The following is a 20,875-nucleotide window of genomic DNA, read 5'->3' as shown; positions in this document are numbered from 1 at the left end:
CCTCAGGAAGACGTCTCCGCTGCATCCGATCCCGCACCAGTCGACTGAGGGATAGCTTTTTCCCCTCAGGCTATCAGACTAACCAACAATCACAACTACTACACCCTACAGCATACTTTTACGATATGGTACGCCACACACTGGCCATAACTTCGGACTATCCACTGGACCATACACTCACACTGCACTAGACACACTGGACTTTACATTCACACTGCATTCAATGCCGTAATCCATCTGCTACCACTAGATACCATCCGATGCACACTTCTGTACCTGTACAATCTGTTTTGCACCTTATAGTATTTGATATAGAATATATTTACAAATACAATCTGTACCTGTACAGTCTTTTTTGCACCTTATAGTATTTTATATATAATATATTTACATATATTTACACATATACATAAATAAATGCATACTGAATATAATGTGTAGTGCTACTGAAAGGAGGCCCAATAGTACACCATGTGTACTGACACGTATGAGCATATTGCACATGTTCATTTGCTGATTCCATTATCTGGTTGTTAATTGTACATACAGTATTGTACACACATCGTACCGACTATATATATGAGCATACTGCACATTTCACCCGTTGATTTCATTATGTTGTTAATTGTATATATGGTACATACATATTGCACTGACTATATGTATGAGCAAATTGTACATTTTCACTTGTCAACTCATTACCTATATATTTATTGGTATATCTGTACAACTGTTCTGCAATTTCTGGGGTTCGCTCCTAAGAATTTCACTCACCAAGGCACATGTGCTGTGGTGATGTGACAATAAAAGTGACTTGACTTGACTTGACTTGACAGAGTAATACAAATCAACTCCACACTTTTCAGATATTTATTTGTAAAACATTTTGGACACCATTTATAATTGTCCTTCTACTTCACAGTTATGTGCCACTTTGTGTTGGTCTATCAAATAAAATCCCAATTAAATCCACTTTTGTTTGTGCTTGTAACGTGACACGATGTGGAAAAGTTCAGTGGGTATAATTACTTTTGCAAGGCATTGTAACTGAGCACATTGATCAGATTTCGACAATCACCTCATTAGAGATATCAGGTGTCTGACCTTTGGATAGCTTTCTAATAAGAACAGAGTACTGGAGCTACCAAGCGTCAAGTCAAGAAGCTTTTATTGTCATTTCAACCATATATAGCTGATGCAGTACATAGTGACATGAAACGGCACATCTCCAGGACCGTAATGCTACATGACAACATAAAGCTACATAAAACAACACAGAGTAAAGGACTTAAAGTAAGGTGTCCTACTGTAGCAACATAAAGTGCATCGTTTGCAACCTAGTGCAAACAGTGCGGGACAAAAGACAGTGCAAACAGATGATACAAAACACTATAAGACAATACAGAAAAAAGCTCCGACCAACAAGATGTGTAAACAAGATGCAGCGTGTTCGCACCTGAGAGACATCAAGTGAGCTCTGATCAAAGGTTTGAGGAAGACAAGATCATGCATCATGAGTACAGCTGATGCATAAGTGTACACACACACACACACACACACACACACACACACACACACAGCTGCAGATGCTACCCATATATCATACTTTCGACTGTTCTGATGCTTCTGTAGGTTCTAAAACAATCCACAAGTGCAACTTCAGCCTATTTAACTGTAACAACAGTAAGTTGTTGTTCATTTTGTTATTTTATGGATGGTTTCTTTAACATTAGCTTGTTCCAAAGATATTTGGAATAATTCACTCACTCACACTCATTTTCTACCGCATATCCGAACTTCTCGGGTCACGGGGAGCCTGTGCCTATCTCAGGCGTCATCGGGCATCGAGGCAGGATACACCCTGGACGGAGTGCCAACCCATCACAGGGCACACACACACACACTCTCATTCACTCACACACACACTACGGACAATTTTACAGAAATGCCAATCAACCTACCATGTACGTCTTTGGACAGGGGGAGGAAACCGGAGTACCCGGAGGAAACCCCCGAGGCATGGGGAGAACATGCAAACTCCACACACACAAGGCGGAGGCGGGAATCGAACCCCGACCCTGGAGGTGTGAGGCGAATGTGCTACCCACTAAGCCACCATGCCCCCCTGGAATAATTCAATGTAATAAAAATAATAATTACAATTAAAATAACAAGGAAGCCTAATAGTTTATGCCTAAAAGTTTGATTTGCAGTTATCACTTTTTTTTCCACATAAAAAAAAAAGGCTTGTGATTTTAGGCTCATGGTATTATTAAGTCTGTAGCCTAGTGAACCAGAGTTAGTGTCCTCAATGATAGAGACTTAAAAGCACTTTTGCATGTAGCTATGGATAAGCGAGTCTGACAAATGCTGTAAATGTAAATTATTTTTTTATGCAAACAATACGAATCATTTTCATACAGTGTCACACTCCAGGTTGTGTTCTAAAGCACAGGAAAGACCTTGAAATGTATTTCCAGCCATAGTAACAGATAAGAAACATAAACCAATCATCGGCTACAGGATTTTATTATTTACTTTATTACTTTTGTTCTCCTGAACTTTAACTCCACTTCCTGTAAATACGGAACTCAGTGATATGTACTGGACCTCGGATCACGAGATTTTTGCTGTTCTGAAGAAAACAATCTTCCATTCCTTAAAATCAGTAAGTATAAAGGGAATAATTTTGATGTTCCAACAACAAATGAATGGTTTTTACTAATATTATTTGTTAAATATATTTTTTTGCCTTCATTTCAGTATCAGTATTGTCATTTTGCTCTGCCGGTGGAAGAAAGCGACGATTGTTAAACAAATCTATAAAACATTATTTATTTTTTTATCATATACAAGCTGTAGTCTGCTTCAAGGCAATGTGTTGTTGTGTAAAACTTTGGAGATTGGATAAAAGTTTACTGGGACACACCAACAGTATCAGGACAAATCAGTTGCTGTTTCCCAGGCAGAGAAAATGCCGAGAGAAAACGATATCAGCGACGAGAGTGAAGGTCATGAAGCGAGATTTGGGACAGGATTACTGAATTGAGAAATAAATAAAGGCTTGTATTAAAAAAAAATGAAATAAAACTGTTTAGATATAACTAATTAGATATTTAATAATATTATTATTTATAATATTTATTAATATTTATTTCAAATACAGATTAGATGTACAAACCATGTAGTAATATACAGTGTAATATACTTTCTTATATCAATATACATATTTTTTTCAAAGATGCACACACACACACACACACACACACACGCACACACACACACACACACACACACACACACACACACACACACACACACACAAACACACACCCCCCCCCCACCCCCCCACACACACCCGCGCGCGCACACACACACACACACACACACACACACACACACACACACACACACACACACACACAGAGTGAAGAGGGGCATCTAGATTAATTAATTAACCCTGACATATTGTCTATATTTAATATGGTTATATTTTTGTGGATCTTCATAGATTTTTTGTAGGTTGTATTAGCAGCCAAAACCTGTATTTACACAGAGCAGCTAACTATCTGAGAGTGTTTAACGTGCGGGATCGAACCTGGATTTCTACGGTAATCACAATGACCCGCGTGCAGAGAATCAGAGCCAAATGCAGGATCGAGTGAAACACGGCTTTAATTAACAAGTAAACTACAAGCAGACTTACACTAAACACGGGACAAATACAACATGATAGATACATAAAACATAACGTCACTAGGTTACGACCGTAACCATAGTTCCCTGAGGAACGAGACGCTGCGTCGAAACGCTATGAGAATGCCCTCTGCGTGACCGCGCTCTGAACCACGTGTGTAATCTGACCAATAGGCTTTGGAACGCGACGTCATCGGCGGGTGACTTCGCGTAAACAGGAAGCTACAAATGGCTGCGAGATGGACAAGACGCTAGCTCCTGTGAGAGAAGGTAAGCGCCGCAAGGGATGCAGGGAGTGTGGCACGGAGACGCAGCGTCTCGTTCCTCAGGGAACTATGGTTACGGTCGTAACCTAGAGACGTTCCCTTTCGGAACTCGAGCTGCGTCGAAACACTATGGGAACGAGTGTCCAATCACGCCACACTGACCAGACCCTGCTTAGAGAGTGAGGACCTCGGCACCTGCACGTAGAACAGAGGAGCCCGGGGTGGCTCTGAGGTCAAGGACATAGAACTCGACAAAGGTCAGCGGGGTGGACCAACCCACAGCGTCACAGATGTCTTGGAGTGCCACTCCAGTGGACCAGGCCGTAGAGGCCGCCACACTCCGGATGGAGTGAGCTCGGACCCCGAACGGTGCGGGGAAGCCAGAGGGCTTGGGAGCCGACAATCGCATCCACTATCCATCTGCTCAACGTCTGCACAGCGGCCAGGAAACCCTTCCTGTTAGGGCCGTAGCAGACGAGCAGCTGCACCGATTCTCTCCATGGACTTGTCCTGCGGAGGTAAGTGACCAGTGCTTGCACTGGACACAGTCGGTTCTGTCGCTCCTGTTCGGGGGCTGTAAATGGAGGAAGCTCTGGAGCGGAGAAGGGTCTCTCCTACCTCGTAGAGAGACCAGCCGCTATGAACTGTGCCCCCTCAGGGGCCACAGCCACAGCCTCCACAGCTCTGGGCGGGGGTGCACCAGGGTTCCGCCCGCCTGTGAGAAGAGATCCCTCCTGGGAGGAATTTCCCACGGAGGGCCTTCGAGTAGGGACACCAGATCCGCAAACCATGGCTTGCCCGGCCATCGAGGTGCTACAAGGAGGAGACGAACTCCATCCCGGCGAATTCTCTCCAGAACTCCAGGGAGCAGTGCAATCGGAGGAAAGGCGTACAGGCGTAGCCTCGGCCATGACTGCACCATGGCATCCAGACCTAACGGGGCTGGGTGAGAGAGTGAGAACCAGAGGGGACAGTGCGAGGTTTCCCGGGTCGCAAACAGATCCACCTGGGCTCTGTAGAACCTCCGCCATATGAACTCCACCACCTCGGGGTGGAGACGCCATTCCCCAGGCCTTGGCCCCTGCCTCGACAGGGCATCTGCTCTGACATTCAACCGTCCCGGGATATAAATGGCCCTCAAAGAGAGGAGTCTGTCCCGAGACCACAAGAGGACCGCTCGTGCTAACTTGTACAAAGGGCGAGATCGGAGGCCCCCTTGGTGGTTGATGTAGGAGACCACCGCAGTATTGTCCGGACCAATACATGGCGATCTCTCAGGTCCCGGAGGAAGTGTTTTAACCCCAAAAACACCGCCATCATCTCCAGGCAATTTATGTGCCACGAGAGACGTGGGCCGCTCCACAGACCTTGGGCGGAGTGGCCACTCATGACCGCACCCCACCCCGTGAGGGAGGCGTCGTGTCACAACCTCGGGGAGGAGAGGACGCGAACTGAATCGTGTAGCCGTCCTCTATGGTCCGCAGGACCCACCGGGAGACTCCTGGCAGCTCCTCCCAAGCTGTCAGAAAGTTCCTCAGGGGAACCAGCCCCTCAGGGCTGGCCTCTGACCCACTCAGAGCAGCTGGGGCCAAGCCCTGCAGCTGATGGCGCCTTGCGAGAGGCGGCGGACCCTCCCCCTCCACCACGAACCTTCGGGTGGAAAGGTGGGGAGCGAACCGCTGGAGGGAAGCCGCGCCCTGAAGCACATCTTGTGGCAGGGCAGACAGACCAGCCTCCATGACCTGAACGGCCGTTGAGACCTCCTGAGAGGCGGCGGGCCTCCCCCATCCGTACAGAGACTTTGGGCGGAAGTGGAGGGAGGTGCCCGCTGGAGGGGGGCCGTGCTCTAAAGCACATCCTGTGGCAGAGCCAACGGCCTAGCGCCCCGGTGGTGCAGGGGAGGGATGGGCACCGTCACGTGAGGCGTGCCCCAACCGTAGATCGTCAGGATCTACGCACCACTGCCCGTTTGTCGGACGCGAGGGTGACCCTCAGGTCACCCTGCTCCTTCCTGGGCCTAGAGCGTCGCCTTGAGCCCTTAGGCCCTGCCCGCGGAGAGCGGGTGGCCACGCTCTGTCTCTGGGCTTCGCGGTGCCGGGAAGGACCAGGCTGGGGCTGCCGCCGAACAGCCCCATGAGATCGCCGAGGGAGGTACTGCTGAAACGCAGCCGACTGCTTCCTAGACTCCTGGAACTTGTGTACGACCGCCATCACAGCGTCGCAAAACAGTCCAGGAGGAGCCATCGGTGCGTCCAGTAGCACAGCTCGATCCTTGTCCGGGAGGTCGGACAAGGTGAGCCACAGATGCCTTTCTGTGGCCACCAGGGCCGCCATGGACCGCCCAACAGCCCGCGCCGTGTGCTTCGTGGCCCGAAGAGCCAAGTCGGCAGTGCGACGCAACTCCTCAATATCAGCGGTCCCGGAGCTAAGTCCCTCATCCAAATCATGTAGCAGGTCAGCCTGGTATGCCTGCAACACACCCATGGTGTGGAGGCAGCCCGCGGCCTGACCTGCTGCCGTGTAAGCCTTCCCTACTAAGGCTGACGTAGCATGTAGCGGCTTAGTAGGGAAAACCGGAGCCTTTAGCGACGATGCTACTTTAGGGGAGAGATAGCTAGCCAGCATCTCTTCCACACGTGGCATTGCCCCGTAGCCACACGCCTTAGCCCCAACCACATTCGCGTAAAGCGAGGAGTGACTAGGCGAAGTGCGCGTAGAGTACGGGGTTTTCCAGGATCTGGACACCTCGGCGTGCAGATCGGGGAAAAAATGGCAGGCTCCGGCGCCGAGGAAGTGACACAGGGCACAGGAAACGCTCATCCAGCTTACTGGGTGTGCGCTGCTTCTGCTGCTCCACCGGCCAATCTAAATCCAGTTTGGCTACGGCTCGTGTCACAACCTCGAGGAGCTCCTCATACAGCACAGGCTGTGAGGAGCCCACGGGCTCGCTAGCATCCATCAGCTCTCCTTCCTCGGAGGGAGAGACATGTAATGCCGCGCTGCTCGCACCGGGAGAAGAAGCAGCCATCGGGCCTGCTTCTCCGCGAGAGCCGGAGCTCGATTCAGCAGACGAGGCTGAAGAGGACTCATCTGCCTCCAATCCCACTGCTAAATCGGCCTGCGAGCCCCACGAGCGCCGGCGCCGCTTTGCCTCGGCAAGAGCGGGACCGGAGCCGCGAGGGAGAGCGCTCTTCTCGCGCATCTTCGAGAAGAGCGCTCTCCGGGAGTGAAGCGTGCGCATAGCCATGCGGCTGCAATGCGAGCAATCGACTCCCTCAAGAGCCGATTGTGCATGCTCCACTCCCAAGCAAACAACGCATCGATCGTGCGAATCCTTCCCGGTAATAAAACGGGGACACGGAAAAACACACTTTCGGAAGTTCTGTCTGCTAGCCATCACTCGATCAGAAAAACACAGTATCAGAAAACAGCGCTTACCTGAACGAGCAGAAGCTAGCGTCTTGTCCATCTCGCAGCCATTTGTAGCTTCCTGTTTACGCGACGTCACCCGCCGATGACGTCACGTTCCAAAGCCTATTGGTCAGATTACACACGTGGTTCAGAGCGTGGTCACGCAGAGGGCGTTCCCATAGCGTTTCAACGCAGCTCGAGTTCCGAAAGGGAACAAAAACATGGAAACCTTGAAACACGTCCAAACGTACCTATTGCCTGCTAGCACTGGTGGTCGGCAGGGAACTCTCGCAGCAGCTCCTAACAGAGTGGCGTTGGACTTAATAATACTGCATCTCGCTCCAGTTAATAAGAAGAGAATGATTTAATGAGAAGGTTGTGAGTTTGAGTCTCAGCACCGCCAAGCTGCCACTGCTGGGCCCCTGAGCAAGGCCCTTAATCCAAAACTGCTCAGTTCTATAAATAAGAAATATTTAATTCACTCTGGATAAAAATGTCTGCCAAAAGCTGTAAATGTGATGTTTAATAGAATACCATTCCTAATCATTTCATTCACTCAAAAACAATATCTCATTTGTGCAGGTGACCCTCAATAGTGATCGCTTTCTAACAAGAATATTCTAACCTTTTATTTATAGACTTTCCTACATATTGACCATGACCAACCCACGGATGCTAAAAGAACTGACCGATCTCAAAAAATCGAGATTCGGTCGACCGTATCCGAGACACGGCCTCAAGCTACTGTACTGGTTTGCGAACGAGTTTATCTTTTTTAACAACAACAATAAGATGTGTTGCAGTTACAATCCAAAAAATTCTTTTTACGGCTTTCACCGATTTAATAACCGACACGACAAAAACGGTGTTAAACTCCTGCCTGACGCCAACCTGAGATACTACGTGGTAGGCAACCTGAACAGCGAAGGAGCAGACGAGCTGCCTGATTACGTCCGGGAAGATTACGGTGGCTTTAAAAATGGTAACAACATGGACCGTATCATAGTGTGTGTGGATGATCAGTCCATAGAAAGTGTCTATGTGACCGAGCACAGTGATCGGACAGATTTTGACAAGGGAGCCACCTTTTGTATCAGCAAGGAGCTCTTGATGATTATCAGGGAGATGACCTTTGAGGAATTTCTCTCAAAATCTGGGTATTCAAGACCAACACTGGACTATGGTCAGAAAACTGGGGTTTCAAGACCACAAGTGAGCACGGTACAAAGTTCTGTGGAAGAAGAAGAAATCAACAGTTTTTGGGATGATAATGAAACCACAAAGTGCTGCAGATGCGTCATACTTTAGACACGAGTGTGTAGGTGACGCATCGTTACACAAACTGTACATGAATTTAAACCAATTGATTTCTCTCTCTCTCTCACTCATTTTCTACCGCTTATCCAAACTTCTCGGGTCACGGGGAGCCTGTGCCTATCTCCAGCATCATCGGGCATCGAGGCAGGATACACCCTGGATGGAGTGCCAACCCATCACAGGGCACACACACACTCTCATTCACTCACACACTCACACACTACGGACAATTTTCCAGAGCTGCCAATCAACCTTCCATGCATGTCTTTGGACCGGGGGAGGAAACCGGAGTACCCGGAGGAAACCCCCGTGGCACGGGGAGAACATGCAACCCCCTCCCCCTCCCCCACATGATTTCTGTCAGTTCTAAAAAATTCTACAACTGCTAATTTATTTGTGTTATTTAGAACTCTGGAAAATATCTCAACCGTGAGACTGTATTACAACACGGCTGATGTACGCAGTGTAGAAACTAGCTATCGAAGCAACGACTGATATTTCGAGCCTTATTATATCACCGCTCTATTTTTTTGTATCAATTATAAAATATATTTTTATGTATAACATTGTTGTCCCTACTTTCAGAAAGACCTTCCTCTTATCATCTGCCATTCAATGCTATCAATGTATTACTTTTACCACAGCGCTGTTTAATTCTGGACTGTGATTGGTCAGAAGTTACCATTAATAATACCATGATAAATTTTCTTTAACAAATCACAGGTTTGTATCAGGATGTTACACAGGGACTTATATGAAGGACACTAACTTTAATCTAATCCTTATAATAAACTGATTTAAAAACATGTTTAATCAAATGTTTGATAAAGAGATATAATGACAACATTGACAGAGACGAAGGAGTCTCCAGCGTCAGTGCTTTTTTTGTCTGATTAGCTTCAAGAATGGGAAAAGAAAGACTGTTGAACACTGGACTGATTATAGCTGCTATAACCAAAGTTATAAAGGAAAATAAATGCCATTAGAAATATTTTAGAACATTATATTTAAATATGAATGAATAAAAATGATGATGTATCGTTCAGTAAAAAAAATATACAACTGGCATGATGAAGCCAGTGAGAAAGACATTTCAGTTTCTGTCTGTTTGAATGTGTTCATATGTTTGTATGTTTTATTTATTTATTACACACATATTTACAGATTTTCAGTATTTTTTGTACCAGTAGATAAACACAATCACAATCGTTTACATACAGAAAACCAACAGTGTCTTTTCTAACCCTATAACACACCAACGTCATTCGTTTCTTCTGACTGAAATAAGTTGGTAAGTTTTCTATTCAGCTAATGGAATAAAAAGACAGTCATAAAGGGTTAATTATTATAAATTATTAAGTATTGATTATCAATACAATACACACACACACACACACACACACACACACACACACACACACACAGAATATTTAAATATTAAATATTAAATATCTAAAATATTACAATGATTACAAACTTATTATTAAACATTGATATACAAAATGCAAAAATATTATAAATATATAATGTAAAAAAGGTCTAATCAGGTCTGTCAAGATAACTTTGATTTAGTGGATATGGAATCAGACTCACTCAATCAGTACCCAGGATGAACCAGGAATAGACATTGGTTATATACAGTATATACTTATATATATACAACATTGCCTTGAAATAAAATAGAATTTTTTCTATTTTCAGCAGTCAGTTTAATCATCTGATCTGAGCAACCGGTTTTATTTGGTTATATGGTTTTAAATTATTTTATCTGGATTGATCTCCTGCGATTTTTACACAAAACGGTTTAGTTTAGAGGAAAAATAACGATGAGAGGAAATGCCTTGTTGATGAGAGAAGTCAGATTAGTTCCAGCTAGATGAAGGTAATGGTAACTCGAGTAATCACTCATTACAACCGTGGTGATCAGAAAACCATCCCACAACATGTAGAAGCTTAAGTTGGATGGTCTACAACAATAGAAATGCACAACAGATTTCACTTCTGTAGCCAAAAAAAAGACTCAGAGGCTACAATGTTCACAAACTCGCACAAACTGAATAAAACAACACAATGATTTACAGTGTGGTTGAATTCTCAAATATAATTGGTCAATAGAAGTGCGAAGCCTGTGAAATTTTTTTTGAAGCCTGTAAAATGAATGACAGGTTTATTTTAACATGCTTGTTCTAATAAAGCATTGTTTCTATGGTAACATCTCTTTTACACACACACACACACACACACACACACACACACACACACACACACACACATACACATACACACAAAACCTAGGTAAAATCTAGGTCTTGTTAAATTAAGTTCAGAACTACCGATTGGAATGTTGTGAGTTTGAATCCCAGGTCCACAAAACTGCCACTTCTGCCACATGCTGGGCCCCTAAGCAAGGCTCTTAACCCTCAAATGCTCGAAAGTTATTTACTTCACATGTCAGTGTTTTGATCATAAGGGGTATGTTGTATGGTGGATCAGGGAATGAACCCAGACTATGAGGGGTTAAGTCTTTTAAAATAGGAGGGTTGCATCAAAAAGGGTATCTCGCGTAAATCGTGTGCCAGATTAAATATGCAGGTTAGCTAACAGGAACAGGATGTGTACAACATGTGTGCGGGAAATACAGCTGAAATCTGGTTAAACCTGAATGACAAAATACTAGATATATTAGAAAACGCTCTAAGTATCTAGCAGATACTGATCTAATCTACTCTCATTTATCAGTGAAAAGTAGTTCAGTAATAATATAAAAAAAAACTTTCAGCAAAAAAATAAAATAAATAAATAAATACATTTTCAGCACATCAACAATTGTTTTTTTTTATTATTATTTATTTATGGAAGTAGTCTCCATTACTAACAATTACATCAGACCTAAAGCTAAATGTTTTTGACCTAAAAGTTTAACATTTTGCTTATTTAATGTTACAGATGACCAAACTACCAACTCTGAATGAAGAATCTGATGGAGTCTGGATTTGGTCAACGTTATCCAAGACACGGCCTCAAGCTGCTTTACTGGTTTGCTAATGAATGTGTGTATTTTGTTATCTTTGATTAATTCAAATTCAAATTTTATTTGTCACATACACATACAGAGTACGAAATGCAGTGAAATGCTTACGTTTTTGCATATCCCAGGTTATTATGAGCCTGGGGTCAGAGCGCAGGGTCGGCCGTAGTGCGGCGCCCCTGGAGCAAGTGAGGTTAAGGGCCTTGCTCATGGACCCAATGTTGATGTCTCAGCAGCTTGTGGGCTTGAACCCTGACCTTCTGATCAGTAACCCAAAGCTGGGTTAAATATTTGCAGGATAAATATTTGGACAGGAATGGCCAAAAGACTTTATCTGATGAGTTTATCTGATGCTAAAAATGATAACACTTTACATGATGATTATTAACCGTGTGAAATGTTCCCCAGAGTCGTTAATGTAAAAGTGATTGGTCTACACTCACATATGGTGACTTACAGATATTTCACCAAACCTTGGTTCACGAGACAATAGATCAGTATTCCAGCTTTCATAACCTGATTATTTCTTAGGAGCAAACAGGAACACAGCTGCATGAAAACAAATCCAAATCCACCAGGCAGAGAACAGGCTGTGGTCAACACATGTAAAAAAAAAGAAAGAAAGAAAAAAAAGAGGATCAAGGACTAAAAAAAAAATAAAAAAAAAATTCAGGGTTACAAAATAAGGCAAAAATACAGGTAAACATTCACTGAACAAATGTCTTAATAATAATAATAATAATAATAATAATAATAATAATAATAATAATAATAATAATAGGGGAGGCACGATGGCTTAGTGGTTAGCATACATAAATAAGGACAAAAACAGGGGCTTGAAGGGGCTGCCACATTGACCTCAGCAGGGAACAGGGCTTAGGGGCCCATCACCTCAGACTGTGCACTAAACAGAGCATGGAAAAGGGCTTGGGAGTCTGCCACGTCAGCTTTGGCACGGACTGGGCTTGGAACAGGGTGTAAGCTGCCAGGTTGGCCACCAGCTGTGGCATTGAGACAAGCACAGAGTCCACAGGGTAGGAGTCTGGCTATGGCGATAGTTCAGGGACAAAAACTACCAAGTTGGATTAAAGCTGTGGCTGTATATTATGGGCAGTGGCCGCCAGCTCTGACTCCAAATTGGCCACCAGGTTGGCCTCTGACTGTGTCTGTCGCTCAGGAGTCGAGGCCACTATGTTGGCCTCTGACTCTACTGTAGGAGCCACTATTCTTCCTTGGGCGTGGGGTCCAAAAGACTCGAAAATTGGGCCTAAAGTATGAACCCAAGGAGCAGGTCATCATTGGATTGAGGACAAGGCATGAATAAATAAACACATGTACACATGGCTGCATAAACAAGGAAGTGAAAACACTGAATAAAAGCCGACGCGAGTGCTGTAGTCCTTCTTGTAATCCTGCGCTCTCATCGGCACAACCTAGGGCTCAATTTCCGGGCAGGGAACTAACCCACCCACCGAGGGGTTAATTCTCAGTACCAGTCCCTATACCAGATAAAATGCGAGGGTTGCATCAGGAACGGCACCTGGTGTAACAAACCTTTGCCAATTCAAATAGGCAGACTAGATCATCAAAAGAACAAGTTGTGGATGATCTGAAAAAATGCTGCAAAACAAGACCACGTCCTTGTAGTGTTAATTTCCTCACCTATTTTTAATTTAGTCTTAGTCTTAGTCTTGTGCAAATGTCATTGTTAGTTTTAGTCATATTTAGTCATTCACACATCCTTTTTTGTTAGTCAAGTTTTAGTCTAAAAGTCTAGTCATTTTAGTTTAGTTTTAGTCAAAAGAAAACTCAAGTTTTAGTCGACTAAAAGTCTTTCAAATTTAGACTAGTTTTAGTAAAAAAAATTGTAGTCTTTTTTAAAATAACACATTAATGCTGATTAATGAAAAGCCTAAAATCAAAATGAAGTAATTTACCAATTTAATGCAAGTTATGGTATTGCACACACCATTATTGATGATATTTGGAGCAATATTACATGTTATTGTTAAACTTGATTCCCTTACAGTACATATACCTTTGCTTTTAAGCCTAATTATTCATTTTGATTATGATGTGATTGTGACAGGGGAAGAGGTTTCGGTTGGGGGTAAAGAGTTTTTTCTGTCACCACTTTTGAATAAGAAACAATATCAAGGCTATAAAACTCCGTGAATCACAGAAGAATCAGTGAGAAGTTGAGAACACTCATTTAAACAGTGCATACACTCGAACTTGACTGCACATCACATTTTTTACTTTACTGATACTGCTTTTAATCGTAATGCAAAGACGGGTCATCGGGACATAAGCTGTCATGTACAATAAAAGAGCCTGGGCAGGAAATATAATTGAACACAAAAAGCCGCCTAGACGGTGGACTTGCGCTCAGGATTTTTTAAAAATTTATTTCATTTATTTTTTTTGCGGCGTGTGGGCGAATTCTTTCTACACTATTTTATTTCTTGATAACAGACCGCTGCTAACTATAACACACCATTGCCATGAAAAACAGAGCGCTGCCATGGACACACAGGATTCTAACCATAGAGACGGAGCGCACTATTTTCTTTAGCGGAAGCAAAGCAATTGTTCAGCAGTTCAGCAGTTTCTTCGGGGCCACGATGACCAGAGTCCCCATGGCGTGCCAGTGGTGGTATATCATAACTTAAAATATGTATTCATAAACATATTAAGATTGAAACCAATGGACATTATAATAAGACATATGCTATTGAAATCAGTGTGAACAGATGCACTCAGTCTCTCACTATCACAACTTAAGTGGTCATATTGAATACATGACAATAATAAATATACACCAACAAAGTGTGACTAAGAACACAAAAAATAAGCTTTTGGAGGAACTTGTGAGATGTGAACCATATTTTATTAACTTATTATTAAATTAACAGATCCATAACTTAGTAATTATAACTTCCAGAGCTGGACGCGGGGGGTATCTGGAGATGTCATCGTTTCATATGGATTTTCTGTCACTCTGACTCTGTCAAAAGAACCGACTAGGCGGCGTCCCGCCCTCCTCTGACTCTGATTGGCCGTGATTCACGGCCCGTAACCCTAAAACAAACCAATCAAACCAACGATGGCAACGAGTATTACCCAATCAGGGGCAGAATAGGACGCGTCTCCACACAATGCGGGTGGGGTGATTTGCATGGTGTGCTGTATAATGTGGACCTATGTAAAATCGCGTCGTGTATTGATTTGATACGGGACGCGTCATTTTGCCTGTAAATACGGGACGATTCCGTATTTCACGGGACGGGTGGCAACCTTACCTGTAACTGTTCTGAATATTTTAAAGGCGTAACAGCTGATGAAAAAGCAGAGACAATTGAAAAAGAGAGATTTTATCTTAGTTTTTATTGTATACAAAACATTTTCGTCAACAATAACGCATGTTAATTCAGTCTTAGTCAGCGTTTTTGGACAGCGGTGCAGTCTTGTCATCGTCTCGTCTTAATCATGCACACACACAAAAAAAAAGTTGTTTGACGAACATATTTGTCTCGTCTCGTCTGACGAAATTAACACTACGTCATTGAAAGCTTTATGAAGAAGGGAGATTGGCAAACAGCCCGAGAAACAGAACTAGGAAACAGAAACTCAGTTATGAACATTAACCAGACGCTAACTTGGTCCCGCCTTCAGTCAGACGCAGGATACGTTTCTGTTTCCTGAGAAGTAAACACTGTGAGGAAGCCAGATCACAGAAACATGTAAAAGTCTACGTGGTTTCATGAAGAACAACTTCAGAAATAACTGGAATAACATTTTGTTTTGGACTTCGATATCGTCATAGACTTAAATACGGCTTTCGCTCTCCTGTACTCTCATTTCTCTCTCTGAGGAGACGACACACTGAGTTGCACTCAGGACATCTGCCTATTAAACTGTTACTGATTAAAGGGATCATCTACAATTCCATAGAAAGTAAGTTGCAATTTATGATGTCAATTCATTCCAGGTTAATATTACAAATCACGATGTTTTATTACATATTACTATCATTTAATATTAATACTAAATAGCACTTTGCTTAAATAGAGACTTCAGACAGAACTTACAGTAAGTGAACTCTGATGTCAGAAAAAAAACAGTGATTTACATTTTAGATTTATTCTTTATACTGTACAGACTTACCTCTTTAAACAATACAATTAATAAAATGTCCTCTAATTCCTGTGAGCTGATTTTAAAATTTCATCTGTTCACATTTCTTACATTTTTTTTCCTATTGGTGATTAAATAACTTCTGGCATTTCTATTGCTCTACAGTCAAAGTCCACTACACTGATTATATTATGTAATCAGATAAAAAAAAAGAGCCAGCATGTGTGATAATCATAACGGGGTAAATTGGAGCAAAAAAATGAGTAATTTCGACAACAATAATGTCAACAACTTAAATTTCACTGTTAACCGAGAGCCGTAACTGTTGTACTGTATGGGAAACATGCACAGTGTTTTTATACTGAATGACAAGTTAAAGCTCATATCATGAACATCTCTAGAGTCGTACTGTTCATACTTACTTCTACAGTATGTCTTACTGAAACAAGCTGTCTAACACTCCATACAGGGTGGAGTACTCCTGGATTTCTATGTAATAAAAGTGGATTTGTTGATATTTTCTGTTAAAAACCTTTTTTATGTTTTATTTATAGATCCTATCAGAAGATCCTACTATGAGTAAACCAAAGACATTAAATGAATTGAGGCATCTGGAGGAGTCTGGATTTGGTCAGCGTTATCCAAGACACGGCCTCAAGCTGCTTTACTGGTTTGCTAATGAATGTGTGTATTTTGATGTCTACAATAACATGCGCTGGCAGTACGACCCAGAGGAAGGAGATTTCGGATTTCACCTGTTTCAAAACAGGTCTGATATTTACGATGAGAAACTCCTGCCTGATGTGGACCTTGACTACTTCGAGGTAGGCAATCTGAGCAGACCAGAAGCAGACGATCTGCCAGATTACGTTCTGGAAGATTACAATGAAGACCCTGATGACTGTGAGAGCAACATGGAGCGCATCATATTCAGTGTTGATGATGAGTGTATTGACAGAGTCTACGTGACTGAGCACAGTGATCAGGCAGATTTCAACAAGGAAGAGACCTTCGGCATCAGCAGGGGTCTGATTATGATTATCAGGAAGCTGACTTTGGAGGACTTCCTTGAAAAAACTGGGTATTCTCTGCAAGAAGACTCTGATGAAAGTTCTACGGATGATGACGATGATGATGACGATGATGATGATGATGATGATGATGACGACGACGACGACGACAACGATGATGACGACGATGACTATTGGTGATGACTATGTGTAACAACAATGATAATGATGATGTCACGGAATTTATCGATGATAAAGAAGACAATGTCCATAATGATTGTTATTATTATATTTAAGTTATGATAATTAGTTACGATTTTGAGAGAAGTGAGTAAGACCATGTTAAAATATAATAACAGATGAATATATAACCTAATATACTGTAACATAACCCATGCTGCATCATGAGTGATATTTTGAGCAGTTTTATTGTACTTTGCACATTCATTTAATAAAGAGAAAAATGTTTTTCTAAGCATTATACTCTTTTTTAAAGTCTGGTTTCAGAGGTTTCTGCCCCTATTATCTGGCACTGTACTACACCGCTGTTGTGTTCTGCTGTCTGATTGGACTGTACCAAACACGGGGGGTGTGGAGAGAAGCTAATTTTTCCACTCTGACATTCTCAGGACTGATCAAAATCTGTTTCCTGCACATAATTAAGTAAAAAAAAAAAATCACAATTAATCTGTTCATATTACTGTCTGAATTTCATACAGTCTCCTCTGAAAGTATTGGAACAGCAAGGTCAGTTCCTTTGTTTTTGCTTTACACTGAAGACACTTGGATTAGAGATCAAAAGATGAACACGAGATGATAGATCAGAATTCCAGGGTTACTTTTCTGATAATTCTCCTGAACACAGACAAACACAGCTGTAAGTACTGTATGCAGGTGCATATGGCTTTTTATTTAGGTCCATACAAAACAAACCCAAATACATAAAACACGGCAAAAAAAAAAAGATCCAGGGCTCTATGAAGAACGTTCATTGGGCCTGTGGCAAACAGCCCAGACAAAAAAAAGCAGCCCAGATTGCACAAAAACAAGTAGCACAGCCGAGGAAACTAGGAAAGAGGCATTCAGTTATGAAGTTGAACAGACGCTAACCTGTTCTCTAACAGTCCGAGGCAGAATAAGATCCGTGAGAAGTGAACACTGTGAGGAAGCCAGGAATCTGAGGAATCTGTTATTGGGGAAGTCGTGGCCTAAAGGTTAGAGAGTCTGACTCCTAACACTAAGGTTTTGGGTTCGAGTCTTGGGTCAGCTACGACTGAGGTGCCCTTGAGCAAGGCACCGAACCCCCCAACTGCTCCCCTTGTGCCACAGCATAAATGGCTGCCCACTGCTCCGGGTGTGTGTTCTCTACTGTGTGTGTGCACTTTGGATGAGTTAAACGCAGAGAACAAATTCTGATTAGGGGTCACCGTACTTACAGTAGCTGTACAGTATGTCACCTCACTTTCACTTTCACATTAGCAAGTGTCAACAGGAAGCAAAAATATAACCCACACATTTCCTAGCGGAACACAGTATAAGAGGTTGGTGGAAGTTCTGTACGAATATTAAAGTTGATGACTTCAAGCAACGAATGAAATATAGAGGTGAGTAAAGTTGTTAATATGTTGTATTTGTATTAAATGCATTACAGAAGTAATGTATATGTAAATGTATAACGTCAGATCAGCTAATCTCAACCTGGCCGTTTGTTAGTTTGTACAAGTTTGAAAGGGGATGAAATATATGATAAACAAACTCATGGTTCTGAGTGTTTTTACTCAGTAAACGAGTCGTAACATTAAATGTTTAGACATAGTTAGTCACCTAGCAAGTCAGTTATTTTCAGTAAATTAATTAAGCTCCTTGGTTCCCATTGCTTTTGCTCTATAGTTCTCACCAAAATGAAGAAAAGAAGAGAGGAGAGAGAGAGAGAGAGAGAGAGAGAGAGAGAGAGAGCAGGAAGAGTTGTCCATTGTAAAGACTGAGAGTGAAGGAATAGTAGGGGAGGTGATGTGTTTCTCAAAGAAAAGTCACTGTTTCCATTTGCTAGAATGTATGAATCAAATACTGAGGACTTGGGGTATGAACTACATCAGTTCAGAAGAATTTTAGAAAGGAAAATACAGAGTGACATGCAGAAAACCCTCCAGTGTAGTAGAGCTAGCATTATTCATTCTGATTCATTGATTCTATGTAAAGATGTTTTCTTTGAGCTTTTTAAACTATGCAAGATAGCTGTTTTAATCCCTGTTAGTACTGATTCTTGTGAACTGAGATTTTCTGCACTAAATCTCAGGTCCACAATGTCAGATGACAGATTAAGCAATGTTAGGGGTATTAAGTTTTGAGTCAAGGAGGGCAAAGGCCTTGAATCTAGATGAATTTGCTGATCTTTTAGCAAAAAAACACAAAAATCGTAGAATACAGTTACTGTGACTGATACTGAATATGTAATGCAAATGTAAAAAATGAAATTGAAATGCAAATACATTGTTGAATGATTATAAACATGGTATTTTGCCTGTTAATGCCTGCAGTGCAGTGCAGAAAATGATATGACAACACTAAGGTCTAAATGTTACTGGCCCCTCTAACAGTACAACTGGCCCCAGCATTATTGACACATATGTGACTTACAATTAACGGGATGAATTGAAGCAAAAACCTTTTTTTATGTTTTATTTATAGATCCTATTAGAAGATCCTACTATGAGTAAACCAAAGACATTAAATGAATTGAAGCATCTGAAAAAGTCTGGATTTGGTCAACGTTATCCAAGACACGGCCTCAAGCTGCTTTACTGGTTTGCTAATGACTGTGTGTATTTTGATGACTACAATAACATGCGCTGGCAGTACGACCCAGAGGAAGGACATTTTGATTTCCACCTGTTCAGAAACAGAACTGAGAGAAACGGTGAGAAACTCCTGCCTGATGTGGACCTTGACTACTACGAGGTGGGCAATCTGAGCAGACCAGAAGCAGACGACCTGCCAGATTACGTTCTGGAAGATTACAACCAAAACCCTGATCACTGTGAGAGCAACATGGAGCGCATCATATTCAGTGTTGATGATGAGTGTATTGACAGAGTCTATGTGACTGAGCACATTGATCAGGCAGATTTCAACAAGGAAGCCACCTTCGGCATCAGCAGGGGTCTGATTACGATCATCAGGCAGCTGAGGACCTTAGAGGACTTCCTCAAAAAAACTGGATATTACACAGATGAAGAGGACTCCGATCAGGAACCTGAGTATCGGACACCGCAAAATGTCTTTGCTCCGGTTTTTCAAGGTGTGGTCATTCAATTGAGTGACCACCAGCAAGTGGACCGTCATCTGAATTCTGGAGGTTTAGGACCAGTCGTGGAAGAAGTCGATGAAGAATCTGATTCCAGTTTTATGAATGACGAACCCAATAACTGCTGCAAATGTATCATACTTTAAACTCGGTTATGAATTAGAAATAGTTAAACTCCAACAAAGTGTACAGGTATTAAATTAAACACAGTGATTTCTGTTAGTTCTAAGAAAATCTACAATTTATCTCATCCCTTGTTCTGTCTGTAACCATCAGTGGTTTATGTAGTAAGTCCATGCTGTGACACAGTGTTAGGCAGCAGGGACGAACACAAGGCCAGGTCCTTATGCCTTATGAAGAATGTTCACGACCAAAAATGAATGAATCCTGCAGACACACTGCTAATGTACTGTACCTTCAATTCCATTCCAAAGTGAAATATTAATTTTTTTTTCATTGTTGTTAAAATTGTTTTGTGAATATTTTTTACAATTGAAATCAGTTTTATTATATAACTTACTCTCTATCTCTCTCTTTAATTCATAGATCATTATATCAACACAACAAAAACAATCATTAAATTGTTGAATGGAAATATTTACTTATTAAATAAGAAGAAAATGAAGTCGGATGGTAATAAAGGCTGTTTACTTTGTATGAAATTACAGAAATTGCACCCAAATTCCACTCCAAGGTACACATCTAA

General features: G+C 42.2%; 3 protein-coding genes across 12 annotated transcripts in view; 2 read left to right on the top strand and 1 right to left on the bottom strand.

Moving 5' to 3' along the window:
• Positions 1-20,875, bottom strand: part of wdr17 (WD repeat domain 17) — a 261,853-nt gene that overhangs the window by 25,255 nt on the left and 215,723 nt on the right. The window lies entirely within an intron of this gene.
• Positions 2,558-17,340, top strand: LOC113637428 (nucleolin-like). 3 transcript variants are annotated; one of them, XM_047812466.1, is made up of 3 exons: positions 2,652-2,668; positions 11,637-11,740; positions 16,410-17,340. In XM_047812466.1, the coding sequence occupies exons 2-3, from the start codon at positions 11,735-11,737 to the stop codon at positions 17,064-17,066; spliced, it is 663 nt and encodes a 220-aa protein (XP_047668422.1). In that variant the 5' UTR covers positions 2,652-2,668; positions 11,637-11,734; the 3' UTR covers positions 17,067-17,340. The 3 variants fall into 3 exon arrangements, with proteins under 3 accessions (XP_027001901.1, XP_047668422.1, XP_026993863.2); XM_027146100.2 differs by lacking the exons at positions 11,637-11,740; positions 16,410-17,340 and adding an exon at positions 8,012-8,860 and having other exon boundaries at positions 2,558-2,668; XM_027138062.2 differs by lacking the exons at positions 2,652-2,668; positions 11,637-11,740 and adding an exon at positions 15,184-15,675.
• Positions 18,322-20,749, top strand: LOC113642536. The gene is made up of 2 exons (XM_027146096.2): positions 18,322-18,469; positions 19,554-20,749. The coding sequence occupies exon 2, from the start codon at positions 19,575-19,577 to the stop codon at positions 20,313-20,315; it is 741 nt and encodes a 246-aa protein (XP_027001897.1). The 5' UTR covers positions 18,322-18,469; positions 19,554-19,574; the 3' UTR covers positions 20,316-20,749.

Source organism: Tachysurus fulvidraco, chromosome 4, assembly GCF_022655615.1.
Source record: "Tachysurus fulvidraco isolate hzauxx_2018 chromosome 4, HZAU_PFXX_2.0, whole genome shotgun sequence".
In the NCBI taxonomy this organism is placed as follows: domain Eukaryota; kingdom Metazoa; phylum Chordata; class Actinopteri; order Siluriformes; family Bagridae; genus Tachysurus; species Tachysurus fulvidraco.
Note: the sequence above shows the minus strand (reverse complement) of the source record. Positions and strands in the feature narration are given on the sequence as shown.

What these genes read in the sequence shown, in the direction of transcription:
- LOC113642536 (XM_027146096.2), top strand. Translation starts at nt 19,575, where the DNA reads ATGAGTAAACCAAAGACATTAAATGAATTGAAGCATCTGAAAAAGTCT.